At 42.4% G+C, this 20,914-nt stretch overlaps 1 protein-coding gene across 1 annotated transcript in view; it reads right to left on the bottom strand.

The window, feature by feature from the left end:
* Positions 1-20,914, bottom strand: part of LOC109988675 (dolichyl-diphosphooligosaccharide--protein glycosyltransferase subunit STT3B) — a 95,949-nt gene that overhangs the window by 18,901 nt on the left and 56,134 nt on the right. Inside the window, exons 4-7 of the mRNA XM_020640232.3 lie at positions 15,872-15,937; positions 7,225-7,324; positions 5,616-5,714; positions 3,067-3,213 (exon numbers count right to left, since the gene is read on the bottom strand). Coding sequence (XP_020495888.2) covers positions 3,067-3,213; positions 5,616-5,714; positions 7,225-7,324; positions 15,872-15,937 — 412 coding nt within the window. The remainder of the gene's footprint in view (positions 1-3,066; positions 3,214-5,615; positions 5,715-7,224; positions 7,325-15,871; positions 15,938-20,914) is intronic.

The following is a 20,914-nucleotide window of genomic DNA, read 5'->3' as shown; positions in this document are numbered from 1 at the left end:
TTACAAGCAGAGCGTCTTTAACACTACAAAGCTGATTTTGCCATCTGCCATCTTCAGTTCAAAACCCAAGCAGAAGAAAAAAATAACTGGTCAACGCTGACAAATCTGTTCTATTAAAGGTTCTTAATGAGAGGAATTGACTCGTTTACAAATGTAACTGAAACCATTTAGGCTGCAAATGAGACTGCACAGGGCATTAAATGCACGCATACAAACGTCTTATTCTGGTGAAGCTTTGATGGAGAAATACATTTCAGCTGTGAACCGCTGCCGGGAGCCGCTCGAAAAACACACATTATTTAAATCATGTGATGTGTTGTCACCAACATACAGCTCCACCATGTCCTTTGATGCTCTTTTAAAGAGACTGTAAAAAATCAGTTTAATATTAATGATGACATAATCACTGTCAGCATCAGGAATAAAAAGGGCATTGAAAATAAGAAGCTGAGCCACAGCAGGAAAATGGCAGAAAAAGATGAGATGAGGGAGATATTTTAGAGGTGAATTAAAGGATGACTCTGATTTAACCAATCAATATTTGGCTTCGTTCTTAAGAGACTGGAGAAACCCAGTAGTTACTCCGTTCTAGAGATCTCCTGGAGATGAAACAGTCTGACAGACCCAAGCAGGACATGCGCAGTGTCACTGAAAAACTGGCTAAATCTAAACGGTCACTGACTCCCACTGCTCAATTCAGACATCTGACACATCACACCATCAAAATAGACGTCCAGCGGAAGCCAGGACCCTCAAGAGACGAGACTTTTGCAACCACGAGAGTAGCCAATCACTTCTAAAGCAGGCAGGAAATATACCCGAGGATGCCAGAATTACTGTGGATGAAACATGCCACCATCTTTTTTTACACTAGGAGAAAAAGGCTTGGCTGCAGTTTTTACAGAATGTGGAGCAACAGAATGTCGAGAGAAAGTAAATCATCTGCTTCCTATCCTGAACTAAGAAACAAATATGTGACGTTGTGTAAAAACAGTCACATTTTTTATCAAGGTTCATTACACACAGCAGAGAAGGTGTATACACACAGCCTGAGGCGGAGGCGAGCTCTCTTCTTACACATTAAAATATAATAGCTTTCTTGGGAGCTGTCTGAAGTAATACACCACGAGATAAGAGAAGTCAAAGTGATGCTGTAAGAAGGTGTTTTCTGTGCACTGAATTCTCTCTCCACCAGTGCTTAGAAAATAAACTGCTAAGTATACCTATATATGAAGAAGTCCGGACACAGAGCATCAACTCAAATCTTCACTTCAGCAGAAAACAAATAAAATCAATAAATAAGAAGGAGGTCTGAAACCTTTAGGCCAGGGCCATGATGAGCTGAAAAATCATGAAGAAAAATAATACACAATCAGGAACAAAGTTCAGCCAGCTGGCTGCGTGCAGCAGGGTTCAACCAGCTCAGTGAAAAGCAACACATATAGAAGTGTAGAGAAAACCTCCGCCAACGCTCACACTTCTCCAACTTCCTGAGCTGCAGCATCCATATCAGTTTATATTTGTTTCGCAATATCCTTCCAGGTTGATTTTCTGACAAACCAAACACTGACTAGAAGCCCACTGAGGGCCTGTAGCTTCAACTATCCAGGGATGATGAGCAAACGCAAATACAACTTTTGGCTAAAAGAGAAAACACATTCTAATATGGCTAAAATCCCAGATCTGGATCACCATTAAAATCAAGCCAACGGCTCCTTGAACAAAAGGCTAACTGTCCGCCACATCTCAACAGAATCCAGGAAACATTTTTTAAACATATTGTATTTAAAAAGACAGACTGGTGGAGAAAACAACTATCTTCTTTTATAAAATTAAGTATTGTATTCAAAGGAAGAATGTGTGACTGTTTGATCCAGTAGATGTCGCCCTTGAGCTCCAGCATGAAAACTGCTGTTTGGAGACACCTCCTCTATTCTGAAGCCTCCCCTCTCCTCCAGGGACACACCTCCAACCTCTCTCCACTCAAGTTCACACAAAGGAGTTATCAATGAGAATGCACCTTAATGAAGCACCATTAAGTGCAAGCGGACAAAATTCTCCTTTGCTGGAGCTGCAATCACCTGTGGCGTGCATTGTAGTGTTAGCATGCTAATGTTAGCACACTTTGGTTAAATCTTAGCTTACACATAAATTGACAAAGAATGACGAGATCTAAAGACACTTATGAGACATCCAAATAATCAGTGAGTAGACTACTGTATGTTCTTCTTCTCTCTAGTCCTTAACTAAAACAGTTTTATACACAAAACCGTCACGTCCATGACGACAACAGTACAGCTGGCGGGACTCAGGCTTCTCACACGTTGTAGACGGTCATGACTCAGAGACATATTAACAGGATAGACTTGATTTCTGTTGTATTTATGTGTAATATGTTGCACATTCTTCCTTTAAAGAGACACATTGACAGTGGTATTGAACGTGGAAATAACCCAGAACCCTCAAGAGTAAATATAAGTTCTGTTCGCATTAGCAGAGCATTAAACATTACAGCAGCGTGTTCAGTCTAAACTATTTGACCATTAATGAACCCAAAGGAAGCTTGAGTGAAATGTGCTGACATTTAGAAGAATATTCTGTCTGTGTTGTGTACAATACCATGTTCAGTAGTAAAGCATTAATTAAAACAGGATTGTAATTCCATGTCATTTTTTTCTCTCTTTGTTGATTGGCTGTTTGTTTATGTTCAGTAATACGTTTATAGATAAACTGCCCGGTGCTGATATTAGTCCCCACTAATGATAATTGCTTATATGGAGGGCCACAATCTATGATTGTTTTTTTAATAAAAATTAATCCATCGATTTTTTACCCCCCAAATTAGTTGAGCTTCTAAAATGTCAGAACACTGTGATAAATTCCCCAGAGCAGAGATACTCTTTAATTTGCTTTGTTGTCGACTAGAAGTCTAAAACCAGACGACAATCAATTTAGCGGTACATGATACAGAAAGGAGAAAAACAACCACATGTGAGATAGTCAACATTAGTTAACAAGGGAATCAGCTGAAGACATCATGAAACCATCGAGAGGAGAGGCACTAACCTGTGTATGTGAGACAGATGACGGTGAGGAAGACCGCGCCGGCAGCAAGGGACACCCCGAGGAAGAACAGCGTCTGGAATTCCTGTCTGGTCAGCCTGTCCTTCAGGTACTGCAGCAAGGCGTACGCTTGGAGAAGTGCAAACACACCTGAAAAAAGCCACAGATGGAAACAAGAGGAATGATAAAAGAGGGAAAACTGGCCTCCTGGCAGGGCACTAACAGGGGGGGGGGGGGGGGGGTCTACTACGTGGTTAAGAGGTGGTGTTGTCAGATTGGCAGAATTCCCCTTTGGCTGTTTCATGCAGATGAGAAAGACAAATACTGCGGGACAACATATTTTAAATGTATGAGACAGATTTGTGTTTCTCCTTCCCCTCACATCGTCTTCACAGCCTCTTCAGTGACACTGTTATCCCCGCTCACTTTCATTTTCTCCGTTTCTTTTTGTTTGTATGGTGGAGTCAAAATTACAGAAATGAAAAAGAGGCATGGTTTCCCCTTTTTTTTCTTCTCTTCCAATCCTTTGACAAACCTTATGTGATATCGTCCTAATCCTCCACTGGCCCACTGCCGCTCACAGCCGGCCTCACCCATTTCCAAGGTTAAGCCCCTGCCTGTCTCCTAGAGAGCGGCCACAGTGCTAACACACTTGTCACTCTATGCCACCCTGCCTGCCTCAGGGGCTGACATCTCAAGGGTACCAACCGTGGCTCTGTCACTCTCTTCCTGTTTCCCACTGTGCTCCCTGAAAGCCACCACCAGATGTTCTGAGCAGCTGCTATCCTGGCGACATGAAAACACACTCAGTCTTTGAGATATGGAGAACACGGGGAGTCAAAAGCAGAGGGAGGCGGTGATGATTCTGTTGGTGGTGGTGTATTCTGTAAGCCTCTCATAATGCTGCTTGTTTTAGTAGACATGGAGGAAAAGCAGGGACACTTCAACGCACGCCTGCTGCAGTGTTGTAAGAAAATGTGGTGCTCAGTTTCTGCAGACAGTCAGCTCCCAATCTGGATGGAAATGATACAAGCATCACGCGCATACATATGTACCCATCCGTGCTGTCGGGCAGCAGATGGGCCCACACTTGAGTTTCAAGAGGCAAAACTGAACAAGCTTTAATAAAGTACCCACGAGCCAAAAATGAAGAGTACTTGAAATGCTAAACCCATATGGGCTGCTTACTTATTTTCTATTTTGTAAATGTATTGGGAGTAGTTTCCTGTGTTCTTCTGAGGGGATTCAGTCCCCCGCTGCAGAACACCAATCTTAAAGTGTGCGCTATAAGCGAGCGGCTTATGTAAAGTAACACCTTTAATACATGAACTACAGCAGAAAGCTTTAACCTTTCTTCTGTGTTCTGCGGCTTACATTTACGGGCAGGGCTCAGGGCAGGCTGGGAGTTGACACAAGAGCTCTTAAAATAAAAACCTCTGCGATGAAGAAGTGTGTCCTTGTAAACAGACTTTGTGACTTTAAACAGGATTGTTCTTCACTTTTGCTGTAATTTAAGGCAGTGTTTGTCACAAGGGGAAACCAGTAACCCTACTTTATTTGAATGTTAATTAAAAGATGAGTCATGCATAATCCCTAAAATAATTATTGTCTTTTATTTATTTATTTCATTGTCAATAGAAATGCAAATTTCAGATCCAGAAATCTTTTTCCCTTAATTTATTTAAAAAGCTCTGACACCGGTGAGAAAGCTAAAATCAAGATCAGAAATTTGTTGCCATTCTTGCAGGTCCTCAAGCCACTCAAATTTGACACCACTTCTGACCCCCTCCATAAAACCTTAAGAAATTTAAAGGTCACATATTCTCTTCCTCTTCAACCATTTAAAAACAGTCTCAGAGCTCCTCAAAACGTGTGTGAAGTTTCTTGTTGTAAATCCACTCTGATCCTGTATTTGATCATGTCTATAAACCCCTCTGTTTCAGCCCTGCTCAGAACAGCCTGTTTCTTTGTCTGTACCTTTAAATATGTAAATGAGCTGTGTCTGACCACGCCTCTCTGGAAGGCAGTTTGTGGCTTGGACCTTCTTTCACCATGCCTAGATGTTTACGGTGAGAAGGCAGACTCAGAGGGCAGAACAAACACCTAGCTGTGGGAGTGTCACCCACCTGGGGGAGCCCTTTGCGATGTCATAAAGGAAAAATCTCCAAACGGCCTGTTTGAGCACACATTTTCTGAGAAGTGGAGCAGGCTGAAGATGTAGAGATGGATTTTTCCAATAATTTGGGGGGTTTGTAGACAGACACATAAGTGTTAGAAAAACACAGTGAAGTGTGTTAACGTAATAAATGCTTTAAAAAAACACAATTCATCACTATAAGAACAAAGCCATCTCTTATGCTGGCAGCTGACCTGATTATTTTTACCTGCCACAGCTAACTTTTACTTTGCTCTCTGGCAGATTATTTTATTCCCTGGAAACACAAAGACTCAGAAAATGATTCAGCACATTTGAGAAGAAATACAGATTAAATCTCTGCATATTGAATGATGATTTTTTTTTCTTGAAGCAACTAAAAAGGAGCAGGACTTACCGGCTGCAGCCATGTGCTCGCTGGTCCTGATTGGCTGGAAGCCGACAAACGGGATCTGCATCGACAGTACAAGACCCACAATGAAGAAAGTGCTGTAGGCTGTGAAGGGAGAAGGCAAACAGAGAGAGAGAGAGAGAGAAGAGAGTAGAATACATAAGAAATCGGCTAATCAAAATAAACTATTGCAGTACTAAAAACCTTCTATTCTGTGCCACCATTCTAGTTTGGGAGCCACTGAGGGAAATCAACCTCAATGGAGGTATTTAGAGTCTATTGATTTTCACTGTCACACCTCAGAGGGAGTAAACACAAAATACCTAATCTAATGTCATTTAGAGAGAAAAAGGGAGCTGGCTCGGGTGCAGAGTGGCGGCGAGGCCCGGAGTGAGATGACAGCGCTGCAAACTGTGCGACTCCCACCTTTGTAGCTGGAGGTTAGCGAAACACAGATGCACCGGCTTAATTAAGATTTCATACTCTTCCTGAAGAGTGTGCCTCATTTTTGAAGTAGTGGTGACCGCCCTCAGCAATCTCTCTCGCACACGTCTGTTATTGACTCAAGACAGAAGGAGAAGAATTGTGAGTGAAAATAGACTACAAGGTATTTTATTAAACTGGGATTTTTTAGATTTTTGTTCCCCTTGAAGCGACAGAGACACCTGGCTCTGCAAAGACGAGCAGCGATATGCAAAGGAGGAGGACGGGAGAGGAGTATAGGAGGCACTTGAGTACCTCATTTCTTTTTCTGTCAGAGGAATACGACTACAAATACATTTCTCCACCTCTCATTTGCTACCTAAAGGTGCACAAGGTTTGCCGGATGATGCTCTGGCTGCACACATCCTTGAAGAACAATGAAGGCGGAGGGACATTTTCCACTTCATCTAACAGCCCTGCATTGTCGAGTAGAGATTCATTGTTGAAGCGGCTTTTGAAGACGGAGTACACGTGGGTCAAATCCCTCTCGCCGTGAGGAGGCCGTCATTCATTTTTCAAAGCTTTTCAAAAGACTGTGCCGAGCAGATACAATGAACACAAAGTCAAATCGTGTGTAAATGATACTTGACATGGTTTAATTTTTCTTGACTACAACAGGAGTGCCTGACGATGAGCTCACGGCTAAGCTGACAGAGGCGGTGTGGATGGTCTGAGTTCTCAGAGCTGCAGGATAAGGAGCTGGAGCTGCCACATGTTCCGTGAAACTGTGGGGGGAAAAAGACGCCTCCTCCCCAGTGGGTAGGGTTAGGGTTAGCTGCTATCTGCAAAACATTTGTTTTAATAAAGAAATAAAACATGATCAGGAAGCAGATGGCTGCGTTTAGCTTTAAGTGTTGTGTGGACATGGAAGTGTGGACTTCTGCGCAGGCTTGGCTGGATATTTGAGATTGTTTCAGGGTCAAATGTTTGGGCAGCGATGTACCGAGGAAGGACGAGTAGTTAGTCTGGGTGTGTGTACATTTCTAGTCTAACGGGAGAAGATCTGAAAACACTGACTTTTACATTCTAGCTACTGCATGTGGGGGAGGAGTTCTAAACAACTCACACTAGTGTCTGCTTTAAATGCATTTGTGTGTGTGTGTATGTGTGTGTGTGTGTGTGTGCAACTTACCGATATAGACTCTCCTGCTGTAGCGTTGCATCAGCAGCAGCACAAACACATGCAGAGGAATCAGGTTGATAATAAACACATAACCTCCCCATGCTGACACCTAGAACACACACACACACACACACACACACACACACACACACACAAACACGTCAGTCAGCCGACCTGCAGCTCACTCTTTCTATTCATCATTATTTATAGAAATGTGGCCCTTGTGATCAATTATTCAACATTTAATCTTCCTGAGTCCAAAGAGATCCCCTCGAAATGCTACATATTAGCTTTGTGACAGGAACCAATCAAAAGCAGATGTAAGCACCCTATACCTCACTGTTAAATAAAACAATCCTACTGCCAGCTGACTTTATTGGTTTGGATTTATTAAAAGATTAAGAGCTCTTTATAGATGAGGATAAGCCTGGGGTCTTCATCAGTGGTAATAAGGAGAGTGTTCGATGCTGCTTACTTAAATGCATTCAAAGTAATCCATCACTAAAGCACATATCAGATAATCCCCTACTTATTAACAACCTATCACATCCCTCCATAATGGAGATGCTAGAAATAACAGTCAGCCTTTACAAGAATGTGTTGCTCCATCTACATGTGACACAAGGACAGAAATAGAGCAGAGGGTGAGGAAACTGTTAAAGGAGATCTATTATTCTGACCCATATTTAAATATATATATATATATATATATATATATATATAAAATGTTACCATGTCATATACTTAACGTTGGCAAAGCAACCTGAAGTCAGATTCTGCCGACATATTAGAGGAAAGCCTGGAGCAGAGTTGTAGGACATGCTCCACACCGGCAGCTCTTTCAAGAACACACCCACCCCCGAAAGCTCACTCTAAATTTCCCTGCAACTGCAAACAGAGCTGGCCAATCAGAGCAAAGTGGAAATGTTAAAGAGACAGGAGCTAAAAAGGATCCGTTTCAGACAGAGGCTGAAATTAGGGATTTAACAGACGCCAGTATGAGATAAATAAGGAGGTGGTAAGCGACACATCCCAGGTGTTCCAGACTGACATAATTCATGGTGAGAGTGAGCATAACAGACCTCCTTTAAGTGTCTGACAGATATCAGAAAACATTTGAACTGATGTTTATGAAAAAAAAGCTGTTGAATTGTTCATTTATTTTAAAGCAGCTGAAATGTAACAAAGTCATTGGAATATTTCTTTTCTTCATTTCCTGACACTTGACGGTAAAAGGACCTCTTGAGATAAATAAACATTTCAAATCTGCTTGGAGGACCCAAATAATGTCACAACACATTGTACAGTAAATGTTTGGAAATACATATTTATCACAGAAAAGCAGAAAAATTGGAGCAGAAAACATTGTTGTTGTATTTATACATGTTGCTCTCCGAGGTCTAAGTGAGAACACGATTCAAAGCATTTATTGTCGTCTACCATAATGGAAAAATTCATAATTCTCTAGATGTGAATCGTGTGCTGTTTGAGTTTAATAAAAAGTAATTACACCCACATACTGTGACATGTATGCACGCCTGCACAAAAATCAAAGCACACAAGAATTGTTCAGGAGCAGCTGTAAAAACATCTCACCGCTGTTTCTCTATTAGACACGAGCTCATAGCTATAAAAACTGAAGTGTATAGAATCCGTAAAAGTTAGGCAATCACACTTTACATGTTGGATGTAAAATGTGAGATGCACCAATAATTTTAAAAGCGCCACTAAAATTACACCTCAAGTGTTTGAGGTCTACTAAGTATCACACCTCTGGATAAGGGCGCCATAAAAGGACTTCACAAAAACACAACTGACAAGTTTTCAATTGCCTACACTTGACTACAGCAAAGGGCAAATGTAAATGCTGAGAGCCCTCGGCAGAGAAGAGGAGAGCATGTTGAAAGAGTGAAAGATTACAAAGAAAGCTGGAAAGAGAAAGAAGAGTTGTCCTAGAAAGTGAAACAGGAAGACGGAGAGACAGCTGAGGGGGGGAGATAATCAAACAGAAAAGGTAGCATGTAAGCAAATCATTTGATCTCACAGCAGCCTGTCAGGTAGAGCCCCGCTGCACCTGCTAAGCAGGATGAAAAGAGCATTTAGAACACAAGCAGAGGAAGAAGAGGCACTTCATGTGTAATTGATCAAAACATTAATACAGCTACTTTAAAAGAGGGAGTGAAAGACAAACAACTGATTAGGTACAATTATCATCTGGCAGACGTTTGCAGACAGATCTGTTCTCTCAGATGGTGACGACCAATTAGCAGCATGTGAACTGTAACTCCAAGAAACACCAGAGAAGACTTCAATGAGAGACCCATTGTAAGTGTCGACACACGGTGGTGGATCAAGTCTCCGTCGCAGACTGGCTGAGAAATCAATGAAAACAGAACATCTAATGCTCAGTCAGTGTGCATGGAGACTGCCTCTTTGGGTGCATACCAATATATAAAACAGCTGGTGTGGACATTTCTAAATGGCTTATGATTATATATTACACATTTAGAAAAACTGAAAAATAAAAACCTCTTGGCATTTTTCTGGAGCTGACCACAATCTACTGAAGAAACCAAACATGGTGGTGACAAGTCAGTAAAGGTAAAGTGTGCAGCTCACTCAAAGTCTGTTCATTGATGAAATCATGGCATGTGTTAATTCACAAAAGCAAAACTTAGCACACCTGTGTCCCTCAGGCTTAACCAAAGAAGAGCCTCTTTAAATGATTGATTTCTCTGAGTTCGAGCCCCTGGTACCTGCCAGGTGCATTATTGACTCAGAGTCAAATTCAACATTCTTCTTCAAGCTTGTTTTTCACCCTTTGGATACTTAACTGTGCAACAGAATGGGAGGCTCAATGTCAAGGTCGGATGGATAGAAAAACACAAGTTGATGGTTAGTATTTGCAAGTATTCCAGGTACCTTAGAATACAGATAGGTTGCAGAATTAATAACTAATGATTTAAACAATGGATGAACTGTGATGTATTGTATTACAGTTGTGTAATTTGAGGTTGCAGAAAGTTTCTTCTTGAGTTAGTAGGATAAATGGCCTTACCAGCAGTACACGTACATCAACTGGAGGGAAAAGAAGGGAAAATACTTTCTGGTCACATGAGAAGACCATGCAAAGATGAACGCCTATGACAAAAGCAAAGCTGTGTGAAATTATGGTTCTAACAGCAAGCCCTCTGACCGAGCCACGGTCTAACAGCTGAGGGCAGGAATCAGAAAACGTCTGGAGCAAAGTCTTTTGGCCGTTATCGCTCCCTGCATTTCAAACCAGGCGTATCTGATGACCTCAAGGCCAAGCCGGAGAGGATAGAGAGAACACAGCATGCTACAGGGAGAGGAGGTCTACATCTGTATTGGTCGTGTTGGCTGGACACCTTTACGCATTTGTTTGACATCTTATTGTTCATGTCTGCTTAGTCATACTCTTAATGCTTTTTCTGGTTAATTCAAAATGACTCTCAGATGACATCAAATCAACACTCTTAATGATCACGGGTCAAAACATGGGCAGTAGTTGTCAAAGAGACATCTTTGTAAAGCTGCAGTAGAAAATGCTGTTAGATAGAACGTCTGTATTATTTTGCCTGAGTTTGACTCAAATGATGATCACACCTTGGCTAATGACCAGACTCCTTACATTCTCTTCTAAATCACAACGACGTAAAGTTGAGACTAGTTGTGTTATTACAAAGCATGACATGTCCTCAACCTTTGAAGCTAATATCTGATCTAGACTGAACTTGGGCACAAAAGTTCTTTAAAGTCAGTACTAAGTTACTGAAGTTGATATTTGTCAGTTGTTCAGTTCATCTGCAGTATAAGCATACCCATATTCATTAATTAGCACAAAATACAGCAGAGATGGATGAAGGGACAATCTTAAAGTTGTGCAGGTATTTGGTCACAAACATTATTATTGGACAGACAAAGTTGTTGATGGTGACAGGGAGATCTAAAGTGGGGCAGAGCCAAAGGGGATAACTTCCAGTGAAGGGTATGGGCTGGGGGGAGGGGGGGGGGGGGGCACTCAGGGCCGCTACAAAAAGGACTCAGCTTTAATATTATTCACTAACACTTTAACAACCCAGCCTGACTACTTTTGGGGAGAACTGTTCAAAAAGGTGCTAAGACACTTCAACTGAAACACAACTGTTTACCTCATATTAGCACAAGGTTGAACATTTAGATGTTGGTAAGGTCATATAGATGCAGCTCATGCCTTGCCAACACACAGTCCCTGCTGCTAGACTGTGAAGGATTAAAGGAAAGAAGGAAGGGAAGCATTGGGAATGAGCAGTGCAGTGCAATTGATCCATGCATGTACTCCTGCTCCATCCTCCTCTCGCTTCACCGTAACTCCTGCAGGGATGAAAGGAGGATGTTTCACAGTGAAGCAGGAAGGTTCCTGTGGCTCCTGTCCATCAGCGGGTCCCGCTGCTCTGATCCTCCTCTTAATCTCGTCCTTCTCTGTCCTCTCCCTTCTGATTATGCCAATATACAGGCGGAAATCTCTCCCCGTCTGTCTCCATCTCTGCTTTACGAGTGTCACATTTGATTAAGCCCCAAGGGGAAAACTAGCCTCGGCTATATCCTGATGAAATTGACAGGTGATGAAGTGGTAAAACAAAGTAGGGATGGGTCAAAGGGTCTATAGCAGCGGTCCCCAACCTTTTTTGCGCCACGGACCGGTTTAATGTTAGACAATATTTTCACGGACCGGCCTTTAAGGTGTGGCGGATAAATACACAAAATAAAATGATACGACCGGCATAAAAACTGTGGTATTTTCTAAATATAATAATAAACGTGAATCCACTGTGTACTCTTATGCAACTTTATTATCAGCGCCCTCGTAACATCACGCCAACAACATAACATGAGTAACATCCTCTCTGCCCCCTAACTCGTTTAAAAGCAAAGACAGGTGATCGTGCACCAGCTGGGTGAATGAAGGCTCCGGCTCAGTCTCTTCCAAAATCCCCGCGAATGTTTGAAACATGTCAAATATACCTCTGTTCACGCGGCGTCCCCACAAATCCAGTTTGGCTTTAAATGCAGCTACTTTATCTGCTAACTTGAAGTTGTCATTTCCCCCTGAAGTGACCGATTGAGTTCATTGAGCAGGTTGAATATGTCGCACAAGTAAGCGAGTTTTGCGACCCATTCCTCGTCACTGAAATGTGCTGCCAGCGGTGACTTTTTTTTCTGAGAGAAATCTCTGCAGCGGCTCTCGTAATTCAAACACTCTGGCCAGCGATCTCCCTCGGGATAACCTTCTTATTTCTGTGTGTAAGAGAAGGTGTCTGTACTCCGCGTCCATCTTCTCACAAAGCTGCTCGAACAGGCGCGAGTTAAGGGCGTGTGCTTTGATGTGGTTAATAACTTTAACCACATCATTCAAAGCGCTGTTAAGTTCTGGTGGTATTTTTCGGCTAGCCAGCATTTCCCTGTGAATGACACAATGCATAGACTCACATTCAGGTGCAACCTTCTTAATCCGAGTAGTTAAACCAGACAGCCGTCCGGTCATGGCAGCAGCTCCGTCTGCGCATATGCCGACACAAAAGGACCATTTCCTGATATATAATCATCCAGCGACTTGAATAGTTCTGAGGCTGTGGTTTTGGTTGGCAACGATAGTGCACATAACATATTCTCATGCACATCCTCCTGATAAAGATATCGCACATAAACAAGTAGTATTGCCTTGTTGTCAATATCTGTAGACTCGTCAACCTGGAGTGCGTACCACGGTGATGTATTAATCCTCTCCAACAATTGTATCTCAATGTCCTCTGCTATTTCCTCAATGCGCTAGCCGAAAGAGGCACCTGTGCTATCTTTTTAACCGCAGCCTCTCCTAGAAGTTCACGGCAAATGTCTTTAGTGGCGGGCAGGATCAATTCTTCACCAATGGTGAATGGCTTCTTAACCATAGCAATACGATTAGCCACCAAGTATGATGCTCTCAGTGCACTCGCATTTGTTGATGTGGTGGCCCTCAGTAATTGCTTCTGTCCTTCTTGTTCATGCTTTTTTCTTTCAAAATACTCCGAAGGCTTGTCTTTTAATGCAGGGTGCTTGGTCTCCAAGTGGCGAAGCAGTTTTGAAGGCTTCATTGCCTCATTAGAGAGCCGTTCGCCGCATATTATGCAGAGCGGGCTTGGTGCGCGGGAATCACCTGTCGCGATAAATCCATATTTTAAGTAGGACTCCTGGTATTGTCTGTTAAATGCAGCTTTCCTTTTCTTGGAAGTCGTAGGCTCTTCTTCCGTCTCCTCACTGGGCCTTTTCCCCTTCGCAAAGAAACTTTCCAAAGACGTTTGTTGTTTTACTCATTTTGCTAGCTTGTGGGTTTAATTTGAGTGGCAACGTATTGCGTAACCAAGACAAGCGACAAGAGTGCGTCATAGACGGATGTAACAGAGGGAATCCGGTCATTTTTCAAAATAAAACATCGTTCATCATTTAATAAATAAAACGGAAATAATGTAAGTTATTTATTCTTTCTCTGCGGACTGGTACCAAATGACGCACGGACCGGTACCGGTCCGCGACCCGGGGGTTGGGGACCGCTGGTCTATAGGGTACTTGGTGCACAGGACGAAAAGAAGACAAGGGCAGAGGAGGCTGGTGGTGTTGCTGGAGATGTATAAAAAAAAGTTTGCAGCACAGAGAGACTTCAGTGAGGAGACGGGGAGAAGCTGGTGTGAGGGAGAGAGAGGAGAAATAAGGTGAAAGAAAAGTGGAGACTCAATGTTCCCTTTGCTGCTTACTCGGACCTTTCAGAGGTTGCACACTCTATATTTTCTTTTTATTCTGTTTCTCTCCATGTCTCTGTCATGTTCCCTCCTTTCCCCCACATCTATCCCTTAGTCTCGGTCTGCCTCCATCCTCTGTTGTGTCTCCTCTTTTCATCTTTCCATCACTCCTCTCTTTTGTCTCTCCAGTCCTCTGATGTTGTGGCCCTATGTGATCGATCAAGATGGATTTGAGTAATCTGTTTTATTTGATATCTGTCTCACGGCCGGCCACAGAGATTAAACCCCGAAATGAGCAAGAAGCTGCAGATTTTAAAGGGTAACTAATATTTTCAGCTGTACTGCTCTACCCTGAAATTTCAAAAAATGCATTTAGAATGTCAATGTATCAACTTTGAGAGGGAGGGGGGCTGGGCGGGGGTGTAAGACACTCACTGCTTCGCGCCATTTATCAGCCGCAACATGATAAAATGTTTGCTCCACACACACACACAGTTGCTCAGGGCTCAGTGCGCATGCGTGTGGGTGGGGGGAGCGAGTGAGGAGAGAAAGAGGCGAATGTTTGTGTTCGGCAGGTGTGTGCGAGAGGCATGTTATGATGCTGGGGACCGGAGCAGAATAAGCAGGAGAATGTATCAACTTAGAGAGGGAGGGGGGCATGGGGGTAAACTCCCCCACTCACTCCTTTCAGGCCGTTATCAGCCACAACATGATACAATGTTTGCCCCACACACACAAATACACACACAGACTTGAGTCCCCACAGTTCGCCGAGTCGGGTGACAAGGCTTTGATAGGTTTGGTGACGTGGGGCTGTACTCCTACGTCATGCACTATGCACATTTCTAACACAATATTTCAAATTTCAATACTTTGTACTCTAATGTCGAGATTGGGACTTGGATTGATCCATAACACTACTTAATACTCAAATACAGAGGTTTATAGTTGAAAAAAGTGGTTTTAGGGTTTAGTTACTCTTTAATGGAACACGAACACAGACACTAAGGGGTTTCTAAATTATACAGAAACCTGATCAGTGATCTTTTTTGTGGCTGGTTTCAACAAAAAGAAAAAGAAAAGGACTGTGAGATTTCTTTGTCCATTTTGTCTTGTACATGTGTCAGTAGTGTTTCCTGACCACAAAATTCATCTCCCATCTATCCATCCATTATCGATACAGCTTTTCATGTTCGGGGTCTCGGGGGGGCTGGAGCCAATCCTAGCCTTCATTAGGCAAGAGGCAGGGTATACTCCGGTGGTCGCCAGTAAATCACACTCACACCTACGGGCAATTTTGAGCCATGAACTCTACTAACAGGCATGGTTTCTGACAGCGAGAGGAAGAGGGAGTACCCTGCAGGAACCCACAGAGAGAACATGCACACAGAAGAGACCCACTCCGAGGGGGGGGATTCGGACCTTTCTGCTGTGAGGCAACAACAAAAACCACCATGCAGCCAAAAATTCATGCTGCTGTCTTTTAATAATTCACTCATAATGAATCACTGCCGAGGAAGATGTAAATACAAGAAAAAGAAAAAAGGAACGTTTGTGCAGAAGAAGATAATCAAGTTAAAAGTAGACACATAGAAATAATCGATCTAGTCCTGATGGTCTCGTTTGTTTTTGTAGGTCATATAGAGGCATCACTATTTAATAACCAGGTACATTATTTTCCCAGGAGCTTTTAAGGAATTTAAAACAGGAGTCAGATTATGAATAATACGCATAAACAGAACAGACAAAAATGGAAATAAGCTTGTTATATTTCACCTTTAGTTTGAGAGGAACAAAAGGAAAAATGATGATTGAATCAGATCCGTCTTAGGTTAGCATGTACCTGATGTTTCTGTGTCAGCGTGTGCAGCCTTTCTTACCATGTAGAAATAGCAGAGACAACAGCCGATGGTCCAGAACACAGAGCCCGTCTTCACTGATTTCACCTAAGAGAGAGAAACGATCGTTAAATGATAAGAGAGTGACAAAACGATAGCTGGAGTCACCAACAAAGAAGACATCACAGTTTGTGTTACAGGGAAAATAGAAACAAAGCACCACATGATGCACATATTCTTAGACAAAGACACGATGTTCTCCTTCTATTACGAAGTCAAAAATACTAAAAGAAGGACCATGAAAGAAACACAGTCCCATTAGAAGCTTTGTTTTCATGGTGATTCACCAGATCTCAGAAGCTCTATTGACAGACTCAACACTTTGGAGAATAGGGTTAAAAGAAGACAAAGCTTCATACTTCATTATGCTAATAATCACAGCTCAATGATAAGAGCAGATATGGAACTACTAACTGTAGTGAGACAGGATTAGACGAGAGCAGAATCGACCAATGAAAAAATATACTTAAAAAAAACCCCCTTCTTCCTCGCCACAGGTCCATGAAGTGAACAAGTATTCATTTCAGCATTTATAAATACAGGGATGATAACATTTACCCACGTATATAATAAAAAAATGCATTAAATAGTGACCTTTAAAACCATCAGACTCAGGGACATCAGTGATAACGGCTGTAGGGGGGGGGGGGGTCTCTAGAAGCTTAATTCTGCTGCTTTAGGTGGCAGTAGCTCAGTCAGTAGGGAGGGACTTTGTCTACGTACAGAAGGGTCCCGGTTTAAGTCTCGGCCGGACCAAAGTGTGGAAATTTGTGTTGGGTTGCTGGAGAGGTGCCAGTTCACTTCCTGAGTACTGCAGAGGTGCTCTTAAGCAAGGCACTGAACCCTTTCATGTGCAGCCTCTCACTCTCTCCATCAGTACATATCCATAGGTTCTTGTTGGTGAATGTTTGTGTAATCCTGGTCTGTGTGGGGGTGTGGGGGTGTGTGTGTGTGTAGCATGTTCAAAAACTAGTTTAAAAACAGAATTTCCCCTTGGGGATTAATAAAGTATTTAGTCTTCTTTTTTTTCTTAAGATTTGCTGATGAGAGGGAACAAGTGATTGGACCACGGTGGCTTCACCTACATAACCAGCAGAGCGTCACAGACAAACCAGTGGACCAGTCACACATTAATCACCTGCACAGACAGAAACACTGACACTGCTACATTCTGTAGGCATATGCAGAAGAACCTGAGTGTCAAGGTGGGCTAAGTAGGTGACCTGATTATCATTCTCTCCTCTAACAAATGAAGAGCTTGTGTTTGTGAAGGTAGGAAATGACTATTTTCTAGCGCACGGATGGCTCTGTTTGAGGCTGGCATATCAGGAATTAGACACAATTCAGAGGAGATTAATTCCTCTAGGGGAGGTGATTTTATTATGACACGGACGCTAACTGGTTGCAACACTGCCTAATAAAGAAAGAAACCACAGCTCTGTATGCATGCTGTTCAGTAAGGAAGACCTTTTCTTTTTTTCCACTTCATCGCAGTTCTTAGTAGAGTTTCAAGGTATGGAAAAAAAGTTTCATAATCATTACATGAAAATCTGCTTTTAGGAATCGACCTCAAACTCAGTAAGACATTTTTTTGTTCGTTAAATATGATCATTTTGGGAATTATCACCTGAAGAAGACCTCTGGTCGAAACCTTGTGGTTGTGATGAATTTAAACTTTTTGTAGCAGTTGAGCAAGTGTGCAGGCCTATCTTCTTCCTCAATAATGAAATATGAGCAAAACATTTTCTTAGGTAACTAACTGGTGTTAGAGTAACAAGAAGTCCTCTGGTGATTAAAGTCATTGGCTATCATTGTCATGGTTTGAAAGGTTGATTGCAGCAGCTGAACACAGTGTGCGTTTTATGTCAAGACTCGACCTCATCACTCCTACCAGTTTGATTTTATATGCTGAAACATAAGGTCTGCAGGTGGATGCTGGGGTTGAAAGCAAGAGCCGAGTGCTGGTGTGTGTGCGTGTGTGTGTATTCATGTTACTGAGAGCTATGGTGCTAAGAAGAGCCGCTCTCCTGGGTGTGAAAGGATTCAATTATAGATTATGGGAGTGTGATTGTGTGTGTGTTGGAAGGGGGGGGGGGGGGGGGGGGGGGTAAACACAGATTAAGCGAGTGCAGTTGAATGGGTTATTAGCGGATAAAACGAAGGAGTCGGATAATGAAGATTGGGCTGAGACTTGAGAGAGCGGCTTTTCGCGCGCTTTTGCCATGTGGAGGAGAAAACGGGAGAGAGGAGGAGGAAGAAACGAACGAGAAATAATGTGATGTAGAAAAGATGGAGGAACAAAACAGTCAGATGAATAAAAGCAGAGCATGGCTAGAGCAAAACAAATGGCAGGAACAGGAGAAGACAAAGACAATTAAAGGAAGATGAGATGGAAGACAGACAGGGAGGAGGACGGGGAAACACAATGACAAATGTGGGTAAATGAGACTGATAATGGGAAGCAGTGGTGCATGGCCAGGATGATTGTTTCTCAGGGCCCTTGCCAAATAGAACGAGAGACGTGAGAGGTGGGAGATGAGGGGGGGAGGGGTGGGTGATGACACATCACCTTAAGAGGCAATGATGGCTGCTAAGTGGAAACGCCTTCCGTCCCCCTTGGAGATGTATTGATCATGCACATGAGATGACAAGAGGGCACCAACTCACAGATATCTCTCATACCCACTTCTTGGTGTGGGACTAATGGGTCTGGTGAGAGGTTTTTTGGATGAGTCCTGGAAGGCTTGAACTGGGAATTTGGGGAGTTCTTTTATGAAGTATTAAAAAATAGTTTGAGATGGACACTGGAGGGAAATAACCTCAGAGACATTAGAAAAAAAACACAATGAAGGATAAGCATAAAGGCTTTCTTAAGGTTGAAGTTTGCCAAAAGTGCTGCAAAATGTTATGTAATAAGTGCTCTGAAAATAAGAAACTCATCTCCAGAAAGACGCTGACAAGCATTAAAAGCGTTAGGCGGATTAAACTCATGGTTTGGGTGTCTTGGCTGAACCAGCTCTGACCTGCAGTGATTCATTCATTGTTCTTTTCCCTATTATTTTTCAAACATCTAAAACTTGAAATGGGGAGTGATCGTTTTAAAATCAGACTGAAAAAGGTGCAAGAAAATCACATTTTAGATATAGCATGTACTTTTTCTTTTCTGAGGATTATTTAAGAGAGTGGGAGAATAATGCAGTTGGTTCAGATTTCAGTGCAGTGAGACGGTTCACCTGGAGTTCACCTCTTACTGACTTCACTTATCTGCAGCTCTGTTCAAAGTTTGCAGTCCTTGTTGCCCAACTCTCAACATTCCATGTGCCAGCTACATTTTCGGACTTTTGATTTGCTCTTACTGGTTAATTATAACACTACCACGTCTAGGCAAACTGTATTTTATTTTAGCACAGTCATGCCTGGAGGTTCAATATTTGATACTTTCCGACCTAAGAGTCTGTTCATCATCTTTGCATTTTGGTAAAAATGATGTGCTGTGAGGGTATCTGCTGGTCCTGATATCTTCATCGTTCCCCATTTCAATATATTGAGGGTTCTCGTCTCTTAAAGGTTTTTCAAAACTATGGGTTTCAGGAATATACATACATGCATAAAGTTGGATTTTTGTTGATCAAACATGCCATGTACTGTATGTTTGAGGATGTGAAATATGTCAGTGTGTGACACCGCCAACAGTTTGGCTTTACGCTGCCGAGCCAGTACACAGACTCAGAGCCAGTTGTGTTGTAACAGGACTTACACTGTAGACACAATAGGCGTGCTCAGCCAGCTGCCTGGACACTAAAGTGCAGGTTATTGCCAGATCAGTGACAGTCAGCCAGTTTCCAATGAGTGACTCATACTAACTTGAACCAAATGTAGAGATGTGTCCATGCACGATTTGATAAAGTGACATGAGCTGGGACGGCTGAATCCTTGGACAGATAAAAAAAAAAAAAAAAGGTCTCTTCCAAGCCGGCGGCGACTGTACTGCCAAGCTTGTTATGCTGTGACGGACAGCAGTGAGGCATGACCAAATACCTGCATCACTATACTCCCAGGATAAAAGACTCCACCGCGCAACATTTCTTTACACTCAAACAGAAAGGCCAATCAATGCCTGGAAGGTAAAATAAAAAAATCATACAAAATGCTATTACCACTCTGACTGCCTGTGGCCTGCATAATGAAGGAATAACCCTTATTTACTTTTGGGAAACGGGCAGTAAAGGAAGTCAGTCTAATGCTGGATAACTCATAAATTCAACAAATGTATTTTACTCTGTGTGACTATTTCAATTGTGAATTTAGATCAGAGTTTAGGTTATGAATGAAAAATTAGAAAAATCTAAGAAATGATTTTGTGAGCATGGAAACAGAGCAAGGCTAAACCTGCTCATTTAAATTTGCTAAAGAAACACCAAAAGCAATGATCTGAGTCAATGAATGATAAAGAGTGCCAAACATTATGTGAATGCTGCTGTTAATTGTCTTTCTATAACTACCAATTCCATTTGAAAAATCACATAACGGTACATATATCAAGAGGTTTGCAGCACTGAATCTGAGTGTCTCATTTGAATCCCTTCATAAAAAGGCGTCTCTGTGTTCAAGCTGAGGAAGTGGAACACATCAAGTGACAACCTTGATTCCGCTACCAGGTAAACATCTGTGACGGTCAGGGAAACATGTCCATGCATTTGTTGTGTGGATAGTCGAGGCTTAACTGTCTGAATCTGTTGCCGAATGCTGGGCAGTAATTGACTCACCAAACGCTCAGCTAAGGTGGAACCTTTATCCTGAATGCTGATGAGCAGAGTGTGAACGGCCTCCAAATACACGACTCCATTAATGTTAAGACTTTCACATGTTGTAGTAGAGAGGGGATTTATCTGCAGGTCAGGTGTGAGCACTACAGAGATGATGACGAGCTAAAACATTCTATATTATGAATGTTAAAGTAAACTGAGCTCCAGGAGCAATGCAGAGAAGCAGACAAAAAGAAGCTTCAGTGAGGTGTAAATACTG

Source organism: Labrus bergylta, chromosome 19 (genome assembly GCF_963930695.1).
Source record: "Labrus bergylta chromosome 19, fLabBer1.1, whole genome shotgun sequence".
Classification (NCBI taxonomy): Eukaryota; Metazoa; Chordata; class Actinopteri; order Labriformes; family Labridae; genus Labrus; species Labrus bergylta.
This window is presented reverse-complemented; position numbering and strand designations above follow the sequence as displayed.